We start from the raw sequence: 24,189 nt of genomic DNA on the forward strand, positions 1-24,189 counted from the left end.
TTAAGGAATAAGGTTGCCAGTAGAGGAAGAGCATGGTTTTAGTTTTAGTAGAAGCAATTTTATGTAAGCAGTGGAGACAGGTTTAAGAGAGAAATGGGTGTTTGTGTTTGTTTTTTTGTGTGGTATGAAAGGGATTGACAGATGTATACATTTGGGTAAGTTTTTTAATAGATTCAACGAAATGTGTATTGAGTAGCCTGGCAGATTCTTGGGGAGTGTTGTTAGGATAGGTGTTGGGGGTGGTGGGGTTACCAGGGTATAGAATTTTGTTGATGGAATGCCAGAACTTTTTAGGGTTAGAATTCCGGGTGAATTGGGCATTATAGTAGAATTTGTTCTTGTCATTATTAATTTGTTTTTTTAGAAAAGTTTCAATGTTCTTTATACTTTTGGAAAACTGATTTGGATTTAGTTTGTAGCCATTGTTTCCAATACTTGTCCCTTTTTTCATCTGACTGGGGTATCTTTAGACAGCCAAAGAGAGTAAGTTGTTTTAACCCTAATTTTTCTTAGGTGGCTAAGGAGTCAAGAATATCCAGAAAAGTGTGATTGAAATGTAGAAGTTCATCATTGAGGGGAAGGTACCTAAGCAGAGACCAGTTAATAGAAGCTAGCATATTATTAAAAGTATTGGCATTAAAGGAAGAGAGATTTCTACAGTGTTTGTAGTGGTGGGACTTGGGTATTTGGAGGGCATGTCTTAGAATATTCCCCCTTACTCTTTCCTCTCTTCACCTGTAATTTTTCACCATTTATCGAACCTAACCTGGTCACTTAGGGAGTCGGGTAGGGTGCTGGGGTTATGGTACAGGGTTGGATCAGAAGTTATTATCCAGTTTCAGGGGGAACTGTTGGTATTATTGTTGTTGTAATGAGTAGGGGTAATAACTTAATGGAAGCCATGGAGGTTGATGTGTGTGGAACAGGAGGAAGTGGATAGTTTTTGCCAGTCAATAATTACATCACCAAGGAGAATGGTCTCATAGGTGATGCGCTGAGAGATCCAAGATAGGACACATTCTAGGATGGGAATGTTGTTATGAGGTGGTATGTAAACAGCTGCAATGGCACATTTTTATCAAGAGATTGAGGTGATAGTTAAGAATGAGTAGTTCAGCTGGGTGAAAGTCAGGCTGAGATATAGGCAAGGAGGAGAGGGTCAGCTGTTTGGAGTACATAATTGCAACACCACCACCTTTTTTGTTAGTTCTGTCAATACAATATATGTTTCAGTATTGGATATGTGTTTTTTTTACCAGGTTTCAGATAGTGTTAATATATGAGGGGAGTAGTGGGTGATCCAGGAATACAGCTCAGTAACTTTCTAAGGCAGACTCTGAATGTTAATGGAATAGATAGAGAGGTGTTTAGTTGGGTAGGTATTACTTGTGGATGGGGGTGGGGTGGATGTCACTGTCTAATAGTAGGGATTTAGGGGGTAGGGTTGGTTTAATGGTATAGACATAGGAACCATAAGGCTTGTGTTTGGGCTTATGGGAGTTTGCTGAGTTGGGGAGTATTTTTAGTTTGTAGAGCTGAGTAGAGGAAGAATTGAAAAGACAGTGTAAGATTAGGAAGGGCAGGGAGTGTTTCTTGTGGTGCAATGGAATAGTTCATGAAGGGATTACATGAAATAAGTTAACGTTTACATGATAGTAGGTAAGGAATGAGAGGTACATTTACAAAATGGCAATGAGGTAGAGGGAGGGTGTACTTTATTTGTGGGACATAGGTGGTGGACAGTAAGGAGTATGTAGTGGTGAGGGTTGAAATGTTTTTAGGTGAGGTTACCCAGTGAGAAGGGTGGGGGTTGGAGAAAAGTTTGGGGGAGATAGTGATTAAGAATGATATGATGAGAGGGATTGAGACAGTTAATAGGGTGCAGGAGGGTTAAAGCAAGTGGGGGGAGTGACGTTTCTGAGGTAGGAATGGTGAGAGATGGGTGGAGAGGGTTTGGTTTGGATTAGGAAATGTGGGAGGAGCTGAAACCAAGGTGTGTAAGGTATAAATATAATGATAAGGGGGTGGGTGGGAATGGGGGTAGGGTAAAGGAGTGGAGTGAGCCCGGGTGTAGCAAGGGCGAACAGAGTAGGTTGGATCTGAGATCATGACAAACCTCTGAAAAGAGACAATCTATGAGAAAAGTAAGTGGAGCTTTACTAGTACAGAGGACAAGCAGGTTACCAGTTTATAAGGGTGGTATTACAAGTCAGAAAGCAAGAAAGACACTGTGGGGCAGATAAATGTTAAGAGATGAGGAAGGTATGTGCAAGGTAAGGAAAAGAACAACAGTGAGGTATTTGGTCATTGGGATTCAGCAGTTAGATGAAGGCATATGAGTGAGAGAGAGAGATACGGAAGGAGAGAAGTATGCCTCGGCGGTGTGTGAGCTACCAAATACAAAATATTGCATGCAGTATAGTGGGGAGGATGGTAAACATACATTAACACTAGTATGTTTGCTCTTTGTTTAAAGTATAGGACCGCTGGCTCTTAGTAGGGTGGAGGAGTGTGCGTTGCGGCTTTGGTTAGATGTATAGGTGGTTCTGGTTCAGTACCAACTCCAAGATTGCACTACAGTGGGGTAAGGGTAAATTCCCGTTCACCACTGTATCATGAACTCCATTTCATATCACTGTGTACCACCTGACATCCACACTACCTGTGTTGATGTTTCACGGTTCGAGCATGTCGTCCTTTGATGTTCTGGTATTTTGTTGTTTCTTTCTCAATGTTTTATAATTCGATATTGTGGTATTTTGATGGTCTGAAGGAGCATTCAAATAAAAAATAATGTTTGCAGGGGTCCATCCCCCTGCACCTCCTGCTAATTAAATATACTAACAATAATGAGGAAAGAGTATATTCCCCAACCCTGGTATTATAGCGCTCTCTGAGAGATGTCAATAGCTTTCTTGTCAACCAAATTAAGTTCACAAATTAGTCTGATATTTACTTGAATTTGTAGTTTCAGGTCAGGTCGGATTTGTCATTAATGCTGTGCTTTGGTCAAAAACCTGTAGTGTGTGCTTTATTTTTTGTTAGCTTGTTTTGCTTCATCATTCTAATTTTTAGTCCTCTTGAGTTTTGATTTATATAGCTGTAATTATTTTGTATAGTTTTGTGCATTTGTTATGTACATTATATTTGTAAACTTTCCACACTGACTGATATGCATAAAAGGATCTGTTCTTAGTCTTGGATAAATGTTTATCATGGCTTACTATCAAATTTGTGAACAGCAAAATAAATGCCGTTCACAACACTGAATCACAACAACAAATGTCAACATCAAGACTACAGCTCAATGTTGAATCAGCTGATCGAATTCAGCAAATTCAACATCATTTCTGAAAAGATCTCATGACGTCCATATAGGAGCTCATGTAAATAAAACTCTTATACCTCACATCACGTTTTTGCATGGGGGAAAGCCCCCTTACATCATCCCTGTGATGGGATGCCCCCCTTACCCCCTGCTGATTATATATTCCAACTCTGAGCACTACAGCAAGAAAAGGGATTTGTTTCTAAACTGCACTGTACTGCATTCTCCATACAGTACTTCAAGTTCATATCAGCGAACACACAGTACATTCACTGATATAAAGTTTCGAAAACTGGTATGTTCAGTAAGATGGAAATTTGAACATCCAAGTTTTGAATTTTCCATCTGTGGAGCATCTCTGTTCACAAATTTGATAGTAAACTGTCTATCCCACCCCATTATAAGGATATAGCTATATATCTATATCAGTATCTATGTATCTATATCTATCTATCTACCTATCTATGTGTGTGTGTGTGTGTGTGTGTGTGTGTGTGTGTGTGTGTGTGTGTGTGTGTGTGTATCTATATCTGTCTATCTATGAGTATACTTAATATAATCAGAATATGCTAAAGTTAATGTCGTTAATATCAATAGCAAAAGGCCAACAGAACAAATGTTCACATGCACTGAAGAATATGCAAACAAAACATAACAAAGTTTAAACTAGACTTTATTATCCCCTGCTAATTTTATATATATATATATATATATATATATATATATATATATATATATATATATATATAAATGTATGTATATATATGTATATGTATATATATATATATATATATATATATATATATATGTATATATATATATATGTATATATGTATATATATATATATATATATATATATATATATATATACATGTATATATATATATATATATATATATATATATATAGCAACAACAGTCCCAAAGGATGGAAGACCACAAAATCAGTCCAAGGCAGCGTTACAAGATTTCACAAGACAGCTTGGCAAAAAACAGTGAGTGACTGTTTTTTGAATTATAACGTCTGATGAAGCAAAGTTTTTCTTTGTGAAAGCGCTTACGTTTTGTGTTTTAATAAATTCGTGGCTATTTTATTTGAACAGTTCCTGGTATTTGTTCTATGAATTATTGGGATTTCTGCAACATTTCGCTACTTTGTTTTGGACAGTGTGAGTAGCGTTTTTGTAGCTGTCTTGTGAAATCTTGTAACGCTGCCTTGGACTGATTTTGTGGTCTTCCATCCTTTGGGACTGTTGTTGCTATTAATTTTCCTGTCTTTTGGGCTTGGTTTGGTGATATATATATATATATATATATATATATATATATATATAGTTTTATATATATATATATATATATATATATATATATATATATATATATATATATGTATATATAGTTATATATTAATTAGTGATCACACAAAACCAGATAAAGGGCATATTATTGATCAAAGTGTATGTGTTAACAAAACAGGTATCGACTTTCAAAACTGTCAACTAAATCTACTGGCCCCATTTTATATATATATATATATATATATATATATATATATATATATAGATTGATATATATACATACATACATACATACACATATACATATAGTTTGTTTAATGGTGTGATAAAAATATGTGACTGGCAGAAAGTAGATATTCTATATTTAAGTCATTCTTAGTGCATCATCAAAAACTTTTCTACATCCCTGGCATGTCATCACATGTTGGAACAATCCCTTCATAGTTCATACAGAAGGAAGAAAGATACCAAAGCAAATGTCATATTCAGCAGCAGTTGTCTGTTACCTTTGTTGTAATGCTTACATCTGGATACAGTTGTCTGTTACCTTTGTTGTAATGCTTACATCTGGATACAGTTGTCTGTTACCTTTGTTGTAATGCTTACATCTGGATACAGTTGTCTGTTACCTTTGTTGTAATGCTTACATCTGGATACAGTTGTCTGTTACCTTTGTTGTAATGCTTACATCTGGATAGAAAAGAAAGGTTAGATTTAAACTAGCTATCTTCTGCTTCTGGTTTTTTTTTTTTTTTTTTGCTCATGAAGTGCATGATTATGGAATTTTATGCTCCATAGATTCACAATTTGTGGAGTATCTTGGCTTTTAAAAAACACTGAAAATATTTTTGTTTCTGAAAGCATATGTTTCTTTATAAAATAATAAGATTTTATATCAATTTATGTTTGATCTTTGCTTCAATTAATGGTGTGTTTAATTGAACACATTTTGAAAGTTCTGATATACATTTTGGATAACTTGCTTTGGTACAATTGACTTGGAAAGTGTTTATGTATGCCCCCATGCACAGGTCATAATGAGATACATTTATCAATATGAGCTGACGTTAAAATGGGCCTAGTGAGAAAGGAAATGGTCATTTATGCTTTTATATATATATCTTTGCAGATGAGTTTTCTAAAGGAACTTACATATCCTTAACAGCTGCCATCATAATGCATTTAAAAAAACATATATATTTTTCCTCAGATTCCTCTACGTGTTTATATGAGGTACAGAGTTTAGATGTGAGTAGTGGGCAGTCATGGCTGTTGATGGATTTAGAAATGTAAATGAGAAGAAATCAGATCTTTTGAGACCCTGTTGACTCTGGAAAGGGTGATATAATGATGGTCATGAGTAGTGGGGGGGTCTAGTAGGATTAATCTACATATGCAGTTATACAGAATCAGTAGGCCATAAAAATTACACTTAGGGGAATAAGCTAAGGGAATTGATATTCCAGTAGTGGCAGCTGAAAGCCTTTTTCTATTGCAATTAATGATTCTGGTTTAAGGATTCTGATGATGTAATCATGCAGGTTGACTATTTTATTGATTTTTAGCTTTTGGAATGTCAATGTGTGAAGTCATGGCGAATTAAACATGGTGCCTAGGTATTTTAAGCTATCCACAAGTTCAGTAGTGCTACAGAAAGTGTGGTGGGAGAATGAGGTTGGTGATGACTTTACCACATGTACAAGTACCAAAAACATGTATTTTATTTTTCTGGGACTTAAACTAAGTCGCTTTTCTAGAACAGGACAATTAAGCTTGTTGAGGAAGGTTTGAAGATTGTTAAGAATGGATTTATAGTTGTGGTCAGGTTTAAAATTGTTGATAATTCTAGCACTAGAATTATCCATTCTAAAGAATTATCCATTTTAAAGACTTAAAAAACCTGGCCTGCAATCTAAATAGGACCTGCTGGAGAGAGAGGTATGTATCCCAGAGACTACCCTTTCTCTGGAACAGGCTCCCCATCCATATGAAGCAGAGTTCCTCCATAATCCAATTGAAGTGTAACTTGGACAACTAGATAGGGAATGGGAAATTCATCCCTGGTTTCATACCTATGTCTCTAATGGACACTGGCAACCTGTAAATAGTTAATTTCCCAAGCCCCTGCTTACACTTATCAAGGGTACCAGATAGGCTTAAAAAAGGTCTTTGTGGTCGTTAACCTAGTACTCACCTATGAACGTATGCCATCACCATACATAAAGATATTGGGTGCTCTGATTAGGGGAAGGAAGGATATTGGGTGTTCTGATTAAGGATGGGAAGATACTGATGACAAGAGGGAAGACTATAAGACCTAGGATTGAGCCTGTGGTACTCCAGCAGAGAGTTTATAGATCAGGATTTGTAGTTGCCAGATTTTCCTTGTATGCTGCTTGTTTTTATGCAATTTTGGTACAAAACAATTATAGACTGGTCAAAACTGCATGAGTGGCAGGAGTGTAGGGATAGGGAGAGGTTGACATACTTGAAAGTTTTAGAAAGATTGATGAAGATGGCATCAGGGCCTAGACATAGGTTAGCAGAGGTGAGAATAGAGTCGTCTGATCATAAGTATGGCAGCAAGTTTTCTCTATCCTTTGATAAATCCATGCTGCTGAAGCAGGGGTATATTGTATTTACAGATATAAATCCATGCTGGGGAAATAGGGGTATACTGTATTTATAGATGCATTCAGCAAATTATATTGCTTTCATTAGTGATTTATCCAGCTAGGAAAAAATCTTCCTTTGATATTGTTTTGATGAAAAATATATACCTTACCAGAAAAACCCATGTATCTACTCATACAACAACATTTACAATGCTACTTCACAGAACTGCATGACTCGTGGAATACAGGTTACCAAAATGGTAATGCCAAACTAAATTCTACAAATTTAAATCCTTTTTTGCAGACTATATGTAAATGATGCCTACTATTATGAATAACTGCAAATTGCTTCATTTTATTTCCATGCAATAAACCTATAATGAGCAGCATGGCCATGACATCCATAGTACTTTCTGGAATTTTACAGGGGGTGCATGAGGTAAATGCATGCATGTGCACAGTGCATCTGAGCAGGAAATGCTTACACAATGTGAGATTCTTGGTCATGTGCATTAACACAAGTTGCTCCCATTTTGATATGCCATTTGGTGTTTGGTACCCTGCAAAGAAGAAGTGAATGGTAGCACTTGTAGACATACATATCTCTTTCACACCAACTTCAAGCAGTAAGCTAATAAGTTCATATAATAATCACTTTAAAAAGGTAGAGACCTGGCATGACCTGACCGGGGCCTCATGCTAAGCAAAGCTACTGGTATTCGGCAATCTACAGAACAGAATAGACAGTGCTATGATGACTTAAAGTATTGCTTGCCTGAAACACTGAAGGAGTGGGAAGCTTCAGTATGAATAGAGTGTACAGAAATGCATTGAAACTGGATTTTCTTTTTTCAAGCTGAATCCATAAATCTCCAGCAGGCATTATTAATATGTGCACATCAATAGGATGGAGTGTCACAGGAGTTAGGAATGGTTGGCTGAAGGATGGGGTATGTATCGCTGCTATGTGCCTTACAAGTCAGTGTTTTCAGTGACATGTAGCACTTATCCCACTGTAGTGTCTCTGCAAGTCAACCCAAAGATGAAGGTGAATATTAGGAGGTTTAGACACCTTAACCATAGCCTCCCTCTGCTGTGGCTTATGGTGGATCTGATGAGGAGGAGGTGGGTGGCTTACCAAGGAGGGGAAACAACCAATCTCAGGTGGCTACCCATGTTATACCACATGTTGACCAACTACTGCAGCAAACAGATGGTTGAGGCTGTGATGGACGATGTAGTACAACATCAGATTGGCTAATTCCGTGGCCTAATAAATATCCTTCTCTGGTGAACGGCAGATTTGCTGGAGTGGTAGGCCCTGACCACTGAAGCAACAGTGTGCTCCACACCACCTAGAAGTGTCTTCATTGGACTGTCAGTTGGTGGTAGCTCTGTGTAGCTCTGTGTAGTTCTCTGTGCCACACTGGCACCTTCCTCTGTGACCAGCGACCAATCCTGTTCCCAAAGTGGTGTGACTGCTATCCTATGTATCCTGTCCCACATCCTGTGCATCTTCTCATCCTTCCCATTACCATGTCCTACCTTCTGTATGTATGTGTCCATCCTTTGTTCCCATCTCCTTGTGTGTGCAAACCCCACATATTTGTTTGCACAGTTCTAAGTTCATTAAGAAGGTGTCCAAGGGCTTGCACAAGTGTATAAATACTGAGCAGTAGAAGCCTGACTGCCATTTTGTAGTTAGCTGTTGAGATGTGAATATGTATGTATGTAAGCTCTGTCTGTTAACTAGTTTGTTCGTATTTAATGATGATGCTATCCATCCTGATGTGTTTCTATGTATTAAAGCATCTAAACAAAAAAACCCAGCTTTCCTGTCATATGTGTTGAGACAAACGAGCAACAGTTAGGAACCTGGGATCTTTCAAATTGTTTAATATGTCTAGTGACGTACATCCAGTGGGGGTGTTGTATTTAATAATTAGCCTAATCAGTTCTGAGTATAACATCTACCTGATATTCCTTTGGTAATTAGTTGTGACAAGTAGAAGGATTTCGTACAGTCATTACATGGTGATGAAATAAGAGGGAATTATCAACCTAAGTTCCAAGATCCCTAACTACATTTTCATTTTAAAGTGGGATATTGTCTATGCTGTATGCTGGGGATGCGGATTGTCTGCCAAATGTGACAATGTTACACTTTTTAACATTTAATTTGAGCCCACTTTTAGTACACAAGGTAATTATAAGTCATTGCTGGAGAGCTTGGACATCAGAGGAGGAGCTGACAGTGAGTCCCACTTTGTACTCATCTGCAAGTTTAAGTTAGTCATTGGTCCTGGTAATTCGTATAGAAGTTGGAAATGGAAATACTGAACAGAAGTTGTCTCAGTACTGAACCTTGTGGAACGCTGCTGGTTACCCTCATATTTTCAGATGCTGCACCTGCCACCTGTAACAAGTGAGTTTTCTAATTTAACCAAATGGCTACCCATCTTATCACATGACAATCTATTTGTAATGCATTTAGTTTACTAATCACTCTAACATGGGGTGAGGCTATCAAAAATGCCTTGGACAGATCAAGATAAACTGTGTCAGCAGTATGACTACTATCAACAGCTTCATATGTACAAAAATGTTATACACAATATTTGCAAACAAAACTCTAAAAGCTTGTAAATGATGTAGATGGTAGAAGTAAATCCATTTCTGGAAGATTCAATGAAGAGGATGAGGAGTGGCTTAGCATGAAAGGTCAGAGAAGGAACAGCAGCTGCAAAAAGAGGATAAGCTTCAAATGATAGGCATGGAAGAAGTTAGGTGAAGAGGCCAGTGTGAAAGCCACATGTTTACCTGTCTCTACACACTGTGCACTACATCCTTTTACCAGACTCAAACATCCCTTGCATCATGTACCCCTCATTCCTTTCCTTTTCATATAAAAAAGGGGTTCTATCCAAAAAACACAACTGCATCCTACTTTTCTTCCCCTCACCTACCAGGGTTCTATTTTTTTCCCTTATGTGTTTCCCTCTCCTTGCTCTATTACTTTCATATTGCCCTAAATGTTCACATTTCTTACCACTTTTGGAGTGATAATAGCGGCTTTGTGATGTTGGTTGCATTTTGGATAATATACTGGACTTTGCAGGAATTATGTGTTTTCTAGCATTTAATGTCAAAAAGCTCCATTGAGGGGTACAAATCATCACTTGTAAACATAACCAAACCTTGTTATATCTCTTCAGGAACCAATCACACTACCACTGCATGAGGTAGCCTTTGCATGTTCTCCTAGCTCTGCTATACTACTATGAGAACTCAGTTTGCCAGACTCGCTCCATTCTATCACTCATGACTGCCATCAGAGTGGAGCAGGGCTGAGTGCTCTCATGTGATAGAAGCTCAATATTCACATCATGAGTATTTTTCACTGTGTGCAAGAACATCCTCCTGCACAGTCCTTGTGCAGCTGTACAGAAACCATTGTTTTTTTCCCTTTGGTGTGAAATAGAGTACTGTTTATATAATTTACATATTCTATTACTACTTTGTTGAGCCATTTATTCTGGTCTTGACTGAAAAGGGTTATTTGACCAATTCACCTACCTGGTGTAAAATCAAAACACGCTCACACGTGAGCACACACACACGCACACACGCGCACACGGCTTTATATAATGATACTTTGTTCATGCAATTCTGCTCTGGCTACCATGAGGTAGTTGAGTTCCAGACTTAATAGCAGTTATGAAGTTTTTGTTCACATCTATCTCACAGCAAGTGAACATCTTTGTAATGCCTTTTGCTGCAGTTACTTCCATTTGTTCTGTATTTTTTCCACTCACTACCACACCTTTAAAAAAGTCTTTGCAGAAAGTGCAAGGAGAAGAAGCTAAAAAGTATGCTGTTTTCTGCGTGTACTTTTCTGCTCTGGTTCTATTTTTCTGAAGCTGTGTTAAAAAATTATCTGATGTAAGGGTTCAAGCAAACAACGGCTTACATTTGGTTAGCAAGTAGAAAAATAATGACAGCTAAAAGAAAAGGTTTTAAGTGGAGGACACAGATTTGTACTGGGAAAAGGTGCACTTTTTAACCAGAATCTTCAGTATGTTAATTCACCCATTTGGAATTGTTTAGCTCATGGGATATTTGTTCTCCAAGCCCATTTTCTGATGCACTGTATCTTTTTTCAATGTGTTTATGTCCATATGTAGGTATACATAAGAGTCCCAGTCAGGTGACTTTCACTTTTACTACTCTTGTCTCTGATGCATCTTAGTAAGAACGTTTGCTGTAGTATGAACTCAGGATCACCCACTTAAATGATGCTATATGATTTTTGATTTTACTGTCATTTTAAACGCATTGCAGCATTTTTATAGTGTTAACACAGATGGCTGGTCTTACTTGTACATGTTATGCTTAACTGTTCTCTTTAATTAACTGTTGTGCCTGTGAGTAACTGATTGTGCATGTACTATGCTACCTTACTGAGTTAGAGCACACCAGCTTATATCACTTTGCTGCATTTGAAGCAGATGGGAAGGTTTCTATAATGTCAAAGTATACTTTCCATGTTAACTGATCCTTGTTGTTCTTCAGGCATGATATAACAAATGATTTCTTCTGTCTTGTAGGTTTCTTATGGTTCGAATGTAAAGAAGTATGGATAGAGGGGTTGCGTAGCTACCTCTTTGACTGGTGGAATTTTCTAGATATGGTTATTCTCAGTATGTACTTGGCATCCTTTACTCTCCGTGTCTTAGTGGCTCTGCAAGGGTACTTTTCCTGTTTCTACATGCCATCTTCTGAACAGTGTTACTACTTTACAAAAGCTGGTAGGTCAAAAGTTATCTTCTTATCTAACAACAATACAAATTTTGAATGTGAATTGATCAGAAATGCTAAATAATTATACTAAATCCATGTAAGGTTGCTGTCTTGTTACATTTGTTATGCTGAAGTTCCAGAATTACTCATAGCATTCTAGAGCCTCAGTAATCCATTTCTGAGTAAACAGTTGTAGACTATGAGTGTTCTGGTAAAGGTGCATGAATACTTAACCTTCACTTTTGCATTTCATCATACCTACGATGTTTAATATCATCTAGCTGCAGGGTAATATTTTTGCATGTTCTTAATGACATATAATGACATTGTGCAAGATGTGCCATCATTGTTATCATCATCATCATCATCACTATCATCATCCTGTACATTTTGTACAAAGTGGTCTTTTCCAGGATATGCAATACATGATGTTAGAAACCTTCAAGTGCACGGTATTTCCTGTATGTTCTTCAGGAAGTACAACAGTACAAAAGCGGTTGGAATGCCACAAATGAGGTCATTTTTACACAGCTCATGTGTTATCATACTGTATGCATCTGTTAGCAAAAAACAAGAAAAAAGTATATCACTGCTATATTTGTTTTCTTGTTCATTAGATTGTCAAAGTGAGTACAGCCCATTTAATGTGAAGGTTCTAGAGGAAAAAAGTTAGAAAAGAAAATTTAGTAACAAAGACAACAGTACAAATAATTTTGTAACATAAAATTTACTATATAGATATGAATATACAGGGACACTGAAGAAAAACAGGTACACATGTCAACAGAAAGAAAGCCAAAGCTGAAGTTCCTCCTTAACACCTTATCAAATTGTACGGTGAACAGTATACCATCTGTGTAACATTGTTTAAGCAAATCAAGTATAGTATGCATAATTACAGTGACCACACATATGAGGTCATGACATTGCCATATACAGTTAGCAGCAAATGTATAAACAGTAAAGTGTGCCTTGAACGTGGTAAATTATAGCAAAGTGTAAACAAATAAAGCATAACCAGTAACTACAGAACTGAGAATACAGAGCAGGGTTACAAATTGCAGTTGGTAACGATACATGATGAATTAAAACAGGACAAGAAAATATTTTGTGTGAAATGATAGACTATTCAGTGGACCTCATGGAAAGAACAGATAGACAAAGGAGATAGTGGTGCAGTGGTTAATGTTGTCACCTCACAGCAAGAAGCTCTCTGGTTCGATTCTCAGCAGGGGTGCATCCTGTGGATGTCCTCCCTGCATTTGTGTGGGTTTCCTCTGGGTAATCCAGTTTCCTCCCATATTCCAAAGACATGCTTCTGGAGTGTTTCTCCACGGCCTCTGCTGAAAATAGGCTCTGTCCTAGTTGCACTTTAAAGGTCAATAAATGTTAAATAAATAAATAAAATAAAATAGAGAGTGAGTAAACAGAAACTGGATGAATGAAGAGCCACGGTAGTGAATCAGAATGTGTAGCAGAATGAGGAGTGAAAGCAGATGGGGTAAAATGTCAAATGAGTATGGAATCATGTACCTGTTTAGCTAGTCCGAATAACCCCACAGCTACAAAACCATTCTTTGGCTAGGTGAAGCTTGAGGGCTAATTAAAAGCATGTTAGGAGACAACTGTCAGTATGTTTAAATGGAATTTATCTCAATGTCTGGCTGCAGTGACACTATATGTCAAAGTGTCTTATCTGTTCGAAGATGGATTAACTCAGAGTAATGCTACATCTGTGGAGTCAAGAAGCTTGATGGTGTATACCCAGTTAGTATTTTATATAAAATTGGACAGTTATGAGAATTTAGTTGTCTGTAAGATTCTATTAACTGTGTAAGCTATGAAATAGGTTAGCTCAAGTTTAGTCACAGTAATTCTGAGAATTGTAGCACATGAGAAATACACAGGAGGATGAGCAAAAGGAAAGGACAGGTACTTTATATTCTGTGATGGTCATAAAACCCCTGGTGCTGTATAGAATGCCAACACTTTGACTTGTGTTTGTAATTATAGAAGATATAGAGGTCAGACTTGAGCTCATTGTCTGTGGTAACTAAGAAGCTTAGCAAAATTCACGTTCCTCGGGTTAGTGATCATCATAGGTAATAGATAAGTCTATAGTGGATGAAGTAAAGGCTGATATATACTTGCATACAAACCTGAGTTGGACAACTGGGCTTAGGCAGATTTAAATCTGTTCATCCATCTTGAAACTGAGTTTACAGCTAACAAATCAGAGTTAAAAAAAAAAATCAAAATTTTCAGTATAACCTTACAGCACCATAGCATTTCCAGACATCATTCACAAAGATGAAAAAGCAAAGTAAGCCAGTTATGAAACCCTGTGGAGTACCCAGAGAACCAGGTAAAAGGGATGAGGTGGTAATAGAACAAACACAACATCCAGCTAATAAGATGCAAATGCACATTTTAACTAAATGGAATAACAAAGAATATTATAAAACAGAACTAGAACTGAGTCTGCCAGATAGCTTAATCAAGAGGTCTTAAAAATACCAACATGACTCATTTATATAGACAATTTAAATTATGTCACATAATTAATGGCGAGATCACACACTGAATGAATAATATTATGTTTTTCTTCTTTAAAAACAGTTAAAAATGTGCTCAAAAACTTTATTATACTGTTATATAAAATATATCTAAATAAAAGCTGCATCATGGTGTGAGTGCAATCCATCTCTTCCACCAGTGACCTCAATGACAGGAGTGCACAACAGCCAGTGGTAGGGTTTCCCACAGGAAGGATGGAATGAAGTGGCTGATAACCAGCTCTCCTATCACAGGAGGAGGGTCTGGGGTGGACCATTGTCAAGGAAACCTTTGGTGAAGACCAGAAACCTCACAGAACATCTCTGGTTAACCCAGTGAGGCAGTATTGACATCCTGATATCACAGCACTAGCTGTCACCCCTGTTTGGGGCTATTGCTGTCTGCCACAGAAATGATGGTTGCTGACTCAGCACTTAGGATCTCTTAATTCCCATCCCTCACCATGAGTCACTGAGAGGTCATCTTTCTGAGTAGTCAAGGTGCCCATATGGCAATGATAACATCTGGGTACCTGACAAAGAACAATTGGGGGACTGAGGGCTAGTAAAATGTGGGGACTGGAGAAACAGGTTTGAGGCTGAGTGGGACTGAGAGGAATACAAAAAAATAAAATAAATATGTGTATGTATAAAATTAATATTTGTATATGTGCATGTGTGTGTGGATGCATCTATTTCTAAATTTTGAACTTTCAAAACTTTGAATTGCTTATGGCTGAGACCATAAGACTTGAAGTTTTGAAAGTTAGAAATTTAAATTAAAAAATAAATTTTTTTTTTATGTTTTTACAGGAGGCAAGCCCACAAATTAAATATACTAACTCAATAAATATACTGTTCTGTGCTGTACAGTGATCTCCATTTAAACGGTTCGAACTTTCAAAATTTCTATGTTATGGCCTCAACCATAAGCAATTCAAGTTTTTGAAAATTTGAAATGTAGAAGTAGACCCATGTGAATATATATATATATATATATATATATATATATATATATGTGTGTGTGTGTGTGTGTGTGTGTGTGTGTGTGTGTGTGTGTATACACACACACACACACACACACACACACACATATATGTATATATCTAAATGTTTACTATTAAAACATTGAACATCAGAATGTAAACCATTCAAAAATGCAGTTTACATGTTCGATGTTTGGAATATTAATAATGTTGGAATATTGGCAACTTAACTGAGGCAAAGTGGAATTCGACTTCTGAAGTCCATTGCCCCCTTTGCAGCAGTACGTAGGGACCAGATCCGTACTTCACATCACTGACAGTAATGTTTTTGTAGGGGGACAAGCCCCCCTTCCCTCCCTCACACACCCCCTGCCACTTATATATTCCAACTCTGAGATCGCACTGCAGTGCAGAAAAGGGTAAATCTCCTGATATGGACTGTCCCGTGATCTCAATACAAACATCCCCCATGTATGAGCGAATGCACAGTGGCATTTGCTGAACACGAGACTCACAGAATTGAAGGTTGGCAATATGGAAATTGGCCAACTAACATTCGGCATTCCCATGTTCGCTAAACCTTCATTATGCATTGTGATAATAAAACTATATAAATATATATATATATATATATATATATATATATCTATATATATATATATATATATATATATATCTATATATATATATATATAGCTATAGACTTCTGCGGGGGTACAGTGGTTGCGTTGTTACCTCACAGCAAGAGGTTCTCCTGTTTGATTCTCGACTGGAGTCCCTTCTGTGTGGAGTCTGCATGTCCTCCCCGTGGACGAGTGGCCTCCGAAAGACATGCGTGAATGGGCATTCCTTCGCTGAAGGTTGGGGGTTAGGTTGGCAACTCGGTACCATAAAAATTGACTGCCAATCATTAGTGGATCGGATTTCCGCTGTGGCGACCCCTAACCGGGAAAAGCCGAAAAGACAAACAACATATATATATATATATATATATATATATATATATATATATCTACACACACACACACACACACACACACACACACACACACACACACACACACACGTGTGTCGATTTGTGTGTATGTGAATGCAAATCTAAAACATTAACATGTTATAAGGATGTATGGTCACAAGACGCCTGTACTGACTAAAAGGAAGTGGATACTAACTGATGTTCATGTAAAAAACAGCTTAATGACTAATACTACCTAAAAGTTTATCCATATCTTTAAATTATATAGTCTAAATATGTGTTTTATACATAAAAAATTTTAATTAAAAAATAAGTTATCTTGTGCAGCTCAGATCATACTTTTTAAAGTAAATCTTCAGAAAAAGCCTCTCAATTTTTATTATATAGCTTCAATCTGCTGTTTTAAAAGTTTGAACTGGTCAGTCAGGTTAAGTAGTTTACCTATATAGTTTGCTGATAGTATAGTCTAATGGTACAGCTGTTAACAGTACAATCTGATGAATGAGTATGGGTGCATTCTGGGAGTGAGGAGTTGTCATCCACTTTGTACGATCCATTCCATAATAATCTATTATTATAGTCTATAAGACATAAAAAGATCTTGTTTTGTCGAGAAAGATCTGGAAGTTAATGAGAAAATATGTGAGACAAGTGCTCTGGGAAGAGTGTATAAAAAGAAAATATATGAACATCTAGTTGAATGAATAAGAGTGTTTTTAATAACTGTGAGTGATCAGAGTTCAGATAGAGAGAGTGCAGGACAGGTGGGGACTACACAGAGAATGAAACAAACTATTGTTAATGCTTTTAGCAGGTTTCTGCTTGTTTATACTGAGCTGAATTGACTTGGGCTACCAGCCTCAACTCTGAGCTGAGATACCAGATGACTAGAGGCTTCTGAGCTTCCAAAAAACATAAGTTGCCTGTTTTTCTCTTTTTTAAACTATTTACTACACTTTTTTACTGCCTGCTGCTTACTTTTACACTGTATTTATTTACTGTGTACTAAACTGTATCATAGTACAGATACAGGCTTGCTGCTTCTGGAACTGTTTGTAGTGGTTTGTTTGTTCTGAGCATGTTTTCCAGGCCATTTTGGATTGGAAGGGGCCTATTTGCACTTTTGTGAGAGAATTGTGCTGATTGGGACCCGTCTGGAGCTTGGAATAAGCATCCTCATTGGTCCTTTTGAATTTTTTTAAAGTTTTTTTAAGTTTTTAGCTTCTGGTATTTAGGCCCTGTATTTGAACAGGTTTCTGGTTGTTTGCAAATCGTGCAGCATCTTGCACTACTGCACATCTGTGTGCCAAAGACAGACAGTTAAATTCAACAACTTTTCCCTAAAACCAAGGCAGAAATATCCATCCACTGAGCTCCTCTGTGATCGATTCTGAAAAGCCACCCCTAGTGACAAGAGTCTTCAGCCTAGCATTATGGACAGTTGAACTATCTTTGTTTCTCCTGCTATCCTTGTTGACTTGGGTCTCTTGAGGCAGTGTAGCAATTGCCTCATATACGCAGGCAACCCTCTACTAATAACACGTACTAGTACAGAGTGCGATAGATGTATTTACACCAAGAATCTATTATCCATGCTCTCTCTCACTCAAAACAGTAACCTGGAGGAGGTTGTCATATCACCCACCACTACATATGCACATAGTACCACTACTCATACATATACCACTACTCAAACACATAGTATGCATCAAACATGTTAATCTACATACCCAGAAGTTCTCTTGCAAAACTTACCAAAACACCAGAGACCTCCAAAACACAAGACTGCTATAACTAACACAGTCTCCACAACACCCACGACACATAGCAACACCAATGTCTCATCCACAAAGCCAGTAAGGCGTAACACTCAAAAAACAAATTTTCTTGTCATTGGAGACTCAATAGTGAGACACACAGATGCTCCACTCACCAGGTTGGACAAAGAGAAAGTCACACAGTCAGTTGCCTGTCTGGTTCCAGGATTCATCAGATTATGTATGCACTCAGGTCTCTCAGCAACAAGTACTGTTATGACTCTGTCATAGTTCATGCTTGTATGAATGACCTGAGACATGCCTCACTGGACTATATGAAGAGAGACATGGTTGAGCTCTATGTCCCTAGCCTTGAGCAGCATACTACCCTCACCTAGAATGATGCCACAGTATAAACAAAAAATTATTGATTTCAATAATTGGCTCAGTTTTTGGTGTCATTCAAAGGGGATCCAATTCCTGTCAGCCTGGGAGGCCATGGTCAATAAACCTCGCTGCTTTGTCAGAGACGGTTTGCACCTGACACCTGTAGATTTTTGGCTCCTGGCAAAGGCTCTTGCCTCCCCTAGAGTGCCTTTTTTAGTCAATGTCTCAAAAACAACATTACTGATGTGAAATTAACCAGTCAGCGCAAAATAAGGGTCATAGTGCTAAATACTAGGAGCATAAACCAAAAACTGCACTCCATGGAAGTACTTTTATCACTAGAAGATGTAGATGTCTCTACAGTCACAGAAACCTGGTTCAAAGCCTCAGAGAGTACCCCGGCCTTGCAAGGCTACAATGCCTTCCACACCTTTAGACTGCAAAATGAACGTGTGAAAACCAAAGGAGGTGGTGTTTTAATCTATATTAGAGAGAAATTCACCTCTCATCTAGTTAGACTGGACAACTCCAAGGAGTTATTTGAGGTCCAGGTTATGGTGGGTAAGACCCCTGTTCAAATCATAGCCAATTATAGATCCTCCTCCATGGGTCATGATGCCCACAAAGCCTACTTGACCAAACTGGAGACAATCCAAATTTTACCAAACACACCAGTTATGGGGGATTTCAATTATCCCACCATCAAATGGGAAACCTACACTAGCCCTAACTCACTAGCACAAACGTTCCTTGACATTGTTAATTCAAATGCCCTGAAACAAATTGCACATAGCCTGACAAGAGGAACAAACATTCTAGAGGTGGTCCTCACCAACATGTCAAACAAGCGCACTGCTGCAACTGTCTGACACTCAGTTGAAATTGACCACAAATCAGTCACCTTCAAGCTGGCACTAACATCAGAACTCACAAAGGGTGAAATCAGACTAGACAACTTCACCAAGGCAAACCATACCCTACTGGTGAAGGTATAAATGCATTCCAAGCCCCACACCAAGCTGGAAGTGGTAACTACGCTGAAATTTACACTAAAGCCCTGTATAATCACTTGCATAAGTGTATAAACTCGGCTGTACCAGAAAGAGTAAAAGCCATAGCTCCAAGTAAATACAAGCTGCCATGGTAGACATCCAGCATCAACAAATTTTACAATAAATGCAAAAAGTTGCTGTCCAAGAAAACAAAGACAAGGTCTGAACAATGGAAAAGCACCCTCCTCAGCCTCAACAGGCAAAAAAGACAACTTGTCAAATCCTCCAAGGGCTCCTTTGAGAGAAACTTAACAAGTACAGCCAAGGATAACAACAAGGCTTTCTACAGCTGCGTACATAACCTAAAGAGTAGGACTCAAGCATGTGCAGAACTAATGGCTAATGGTATCACAGACACACTGATCCCCACAAAGATAGCAAGCCTGCTAATGAATAGCTTTGGTGAAAATTTCACTCCCTTATCCCCTCCTAACTTACAACAAACCTTCCCCCAACTCCCCCCACCTTACAGATCTGAAGAGCTGGTCCTCAAAGCCTTGTCCAAGGCAAAAAAACACAGCCACTATGGGACCAGACAACATCCCAGGCTGTCTTCTAAACAGGCTAAAACATGAACTAACATCACCACTAAGTATCCTTTTCAGTCATAGCCTAACCACAGGCTTTGTTCCTGCAGAATGGAGAACAGCAACAGTTTTCCCTCCACAAAGATGGCCTAGAAACAGACCCAGTGAATTACAGACACATAAGCCTGACCAGGGTCATCTGTAAGGCCATGGAACATACCATTATGGACCTCATAAATAAAGACATAGGTGACCTCCAAACCCTGGATCCTACCCAATTTGGCTTCATTAAGGGCAGATCCTGCCTGTTAAATCTGGTGGATTTCTTTGAAAATGTGACCTAGGCCATTGATGAGGGCAAATCTTTGCACACAGTATACCTCGACTTGGCAAAGGCTTTCAACACAATCCCACATTCAGGCATTACTGATAAACTTAGCAAACTGAATGTAAACCCCTTTGTTGTAAGATGAGTTGCCAACTGGCTCACAACCCAGCCACACACTATCAAAGTGGGTGACTCCACATCAGCCAGGAGACCTGTTACCAGTGGGGTGTCACAGAGGCCAGTGCTGGGCCCCCTACTGTTTAGTGTATACTTCTCAGAAGTTCAGGTCAAAACTAAGGGATTGTGGCTGACAAGGTTGCAAACGACTGTGATTTAGGTGCAATCATTGAATCCCCAAATGATGTTAGTATACTCCAGGAGGGTCTCACACAGACCATCGACTGGTGTATTAGTCATGGTCTCAAACTGAATACGAAGAAATGCATCATTATTCCCCTCAGCACAAACAATGTCCCTTCACACTATCAAATCAATGATCCACTCCACCCCATGGAAGCTCTCTTTGCCCTAGAGAATGCTGATGTCTGTGCAGTGTCAGAGACATTTTTTAAAGCCGCGGACAGCACACTAACAGTGCAGGGTTATAATGCCTTCCGCACATTTACACCAGCTACTTCACAGGCAGGGACTAAAGGTGGAGGTGTCTCTATTTACATCAAAAATAAATATACTTCAAAGCTGGTCAAACAGGACATTGCACATGAGCTGCTCCATTTTCAAATCATGATAGGTAAAATCCAATACCACTTCCTTGCAAACTATAGGTCCACCTCTATAACCCAGGAAACCCATACCATGTATTTAATCTTATTTGAAACACTAACCATCCAACCCAATACCATATTCATGGGTGACTTTAATTACCCCACTATTAACTGGGAATCCTATATGACATCAAACGTACATACACAAAGATAGTCAATACACCAACCAGGTGTGCAACCATACTGGATCTGGTCCTCACTAATTCGGGAGAGTGCTGCACACTCCCTACTGTAATGCCTTCCCTGGAAAGGTCAGACCACAAAATGGTCTCCTTTGAAGTAAAAATAAAACCTGGACGCCCAGCTAAACCAGGATATTCAGGAACTATTCTAAGGATAACCTTCTGCTATTAAGTGAGATCCTGGCAAAATTTCAACCCCTAGAAACCCTGAGAACACTTTTGCCTATGCAGAACTGTTCACAGAAACCCTGTACAAGCATGTTAATAGCTGTATCGAGGCAGTTGTACCCACCAGGAAGAAGTACAGAACTAACTCAAAAATTAAGCCATCCTGGTGGAATCACAAAATCAGTTGGATATATAACAGGAGGAAGAAAATCATGGCAAAAATTAGGAGGTGCAACACCCAGCAGGATAAAAGCACTCTCATTAAACTAAACAAACAACTCAGAGGACAAATAAAATCTACCAAAGCCAAATTTGAGGTAAGTTTGGCCTCGCAGACCAAGGACAACCACAAAGCATTCTTTAGCTATGTCCGCAACCTCAAAGGCAATACACAATTGTGTGCAAAGCTCATTATAAATGGAGCCACCTATAATGAGCCAGAAGATATAGCAAACCTCCTGGCTGATAAATTCAGCTCCAACTTTACTTGTCTCTCCCCCTCTACCTTCCCTCAGGAAATATCATTAAATATAACTCCCCCATTATCACTAGGGAATAGGTCCTTAATGCTCTCTCTAAGACCAAGAACACTGCATCAGTGGGCCCAGACAATATCCCAGGATGCTTTCTAAATAGCATGAAACATGACCTATCAAGGCCTCTCGAATTACTATTTAACTGTAGCCTAAAAACAGGCTTTGTGCCTCATGACTGGTGAAAGGCAAAGTCATCCCTCTGCGTGGGCCATCTACAGACCCTGGAAACTACAGACCCATGAGTCTCACTAGTCTTATATGTAAAGCCATGGAAAGAATTATCATGGAGATGATCAATGGAGATATAGTAAACCTCCAGACACTGGACCCAACCCAGTTTGGTTTCGTAAAGGGCAGATCATGCCTACTCAACCTGGTGGACTTCTTTGAGAAGGTCACCAAAGCAATGAATGAGGGCAAAATCATTCAGACTACCTACCTTGACCTGGCCAAGGCATTTGGCACAATACCTCACTCGGGTATTGATGACAAACTCAAGAGCTTAGGGACAAACCCTTATGTCACCCAGTGGATAGCGCACTGGCTCACAGACAGGACCCAGGAAATTAGAATTGGAGAGTCCACCTCTGCAAAGAGGCCAGTCACAAGTGGAGTCCCTCAGGGATCAATCCTTGGACTGCTCTTGTTTGGCATTTACTTCTCAGAAGCCAAGGCCAATGTCAGTGGTCTCTGGCTAATGAAATTTGCAGATAATTGCAAATTAGGAGCTGTCATTGAAATCTCACACTGACACAGATGTTCTCCAGGAGGGGCTAACACAGACAAACAACTGGTGTCAGAGTCATGGACTAAAACTAAATGCCATATAAATGCATAATACTATCCTTTGGGAAGTCATCCATCCCTGGTAACTATCATATTGACAACACAACCCTTAGAGTTGACCCAGTAGTCAGGGACTTAGGGATGCACATAGATAGTAATCCCCTTAGTGCTAATATTAAGCAATGCCATTAATGCTAATAAAACTAAACTGATGATCTTTTCCCCCTCCAGAAGTTCCCCAATAGACATAAATTCCTTCTTAATACTCAGTAACCATAACATCCTTGCCATCTCACAGCAAGAGGTTCTCCAGTTCGATCCTCAGCTGGGGTGCCTTCTGTGCGGAGTCTGCATGTCGTCCCTGTGGTTGTGTGGGTTTCCTCTGGGTGCTCCGGTTTCCTCCCACATCCCAAAGACATGCTGTAGGTGGATTGGGCACTCTGAATTGGCCCTAGGCATGAGTGTGTGCATGTGTGTGCCTTCTGTGGAAGGTTGGTGGTGGGCTGGCAACTTGACACCATAAAACTCCACTGCCAATCATGAGAGAACAGGTGATCCACTGTGGTGACCCCAACCGGGAAAAGCCGAAAGAAGAAGTAACCATAACATCCCAATTGAAATAATTTCTAATACCAAACTCCTTGGTGTCATTATTGAAGAGCATCTAAAATTTGACACCCATATTCAATCCACCATTAAAAAAACCCACCAAAAACTTGGACTTCTATACAGACACAACTGCTACCTCTCCCCTTCCACCAGAAAAACCCTAGCCTCCTACTACCTGCTCCCCTCTTTTATGTACGGTGCCCCCTGCTAAACAATCTCCAACTTGGCCTACAACTTTAACTTTTTCCCCAAGTGATGTTGACATCCTACAGAAAGGCCTCACTGAGACAAACAACTAGTGTCAAAACCATGGCCTTAAAGCTCAATGCCAAAAAATGTGTCGTCATCCCCTTTGGGAAAAACATGGTTCCCATAAATTACCACATTGATGGTAGTCCACTGAACACAGAAGGCGTTGTAAGAGATCTGGGAACATAGGTTGACAGCAACCTCTCCTTTGACCACCACATTGCCACTGTGGTCAGAAAGTCCTTCTATGTGGTACATCTCATTA

At 38.8% G+C, this 24,189-nt stretch overlaps 1 protein-coding gene across 1 annotated transcript in view; it reads left to right on the forward strand.

Annotated features, from left to right (window-relative positions):
* Window positions 1-24,189, forward strand: part of LOC122803163 (short transient receptor potential channel 2-like) — a 1,104,815-nt gene that overhangs the window by 903,101 nt on the left and 177,525 nt on the right. Inside the window, exon 15 of the mRNA XM_044072780.1 lies at window positions 11,849-12,049. Within this exon, the coding sequence (XP_043928715.1) occupies window positions 11,849-12,049 (201 nt within the window). The remainder of the gene's footprint in view (window positions 1-11,848; window positions 12,050-24,189) is intronic.

Source organism: Protopterus annectens, chromosome 5.part1 (genome assembly GCF_019279795.1).
Source record: "Protopterus annectens isolate FY-2018-M chromosome 5.part1, PAN1.0, whole genome shotgun sequence".
Taxonomy (NCBI): Eukaryota; Metazoa; Chordata; order Ceratodontiformes; family Protopteridae; genus Protopterus; species Protopterus annectens.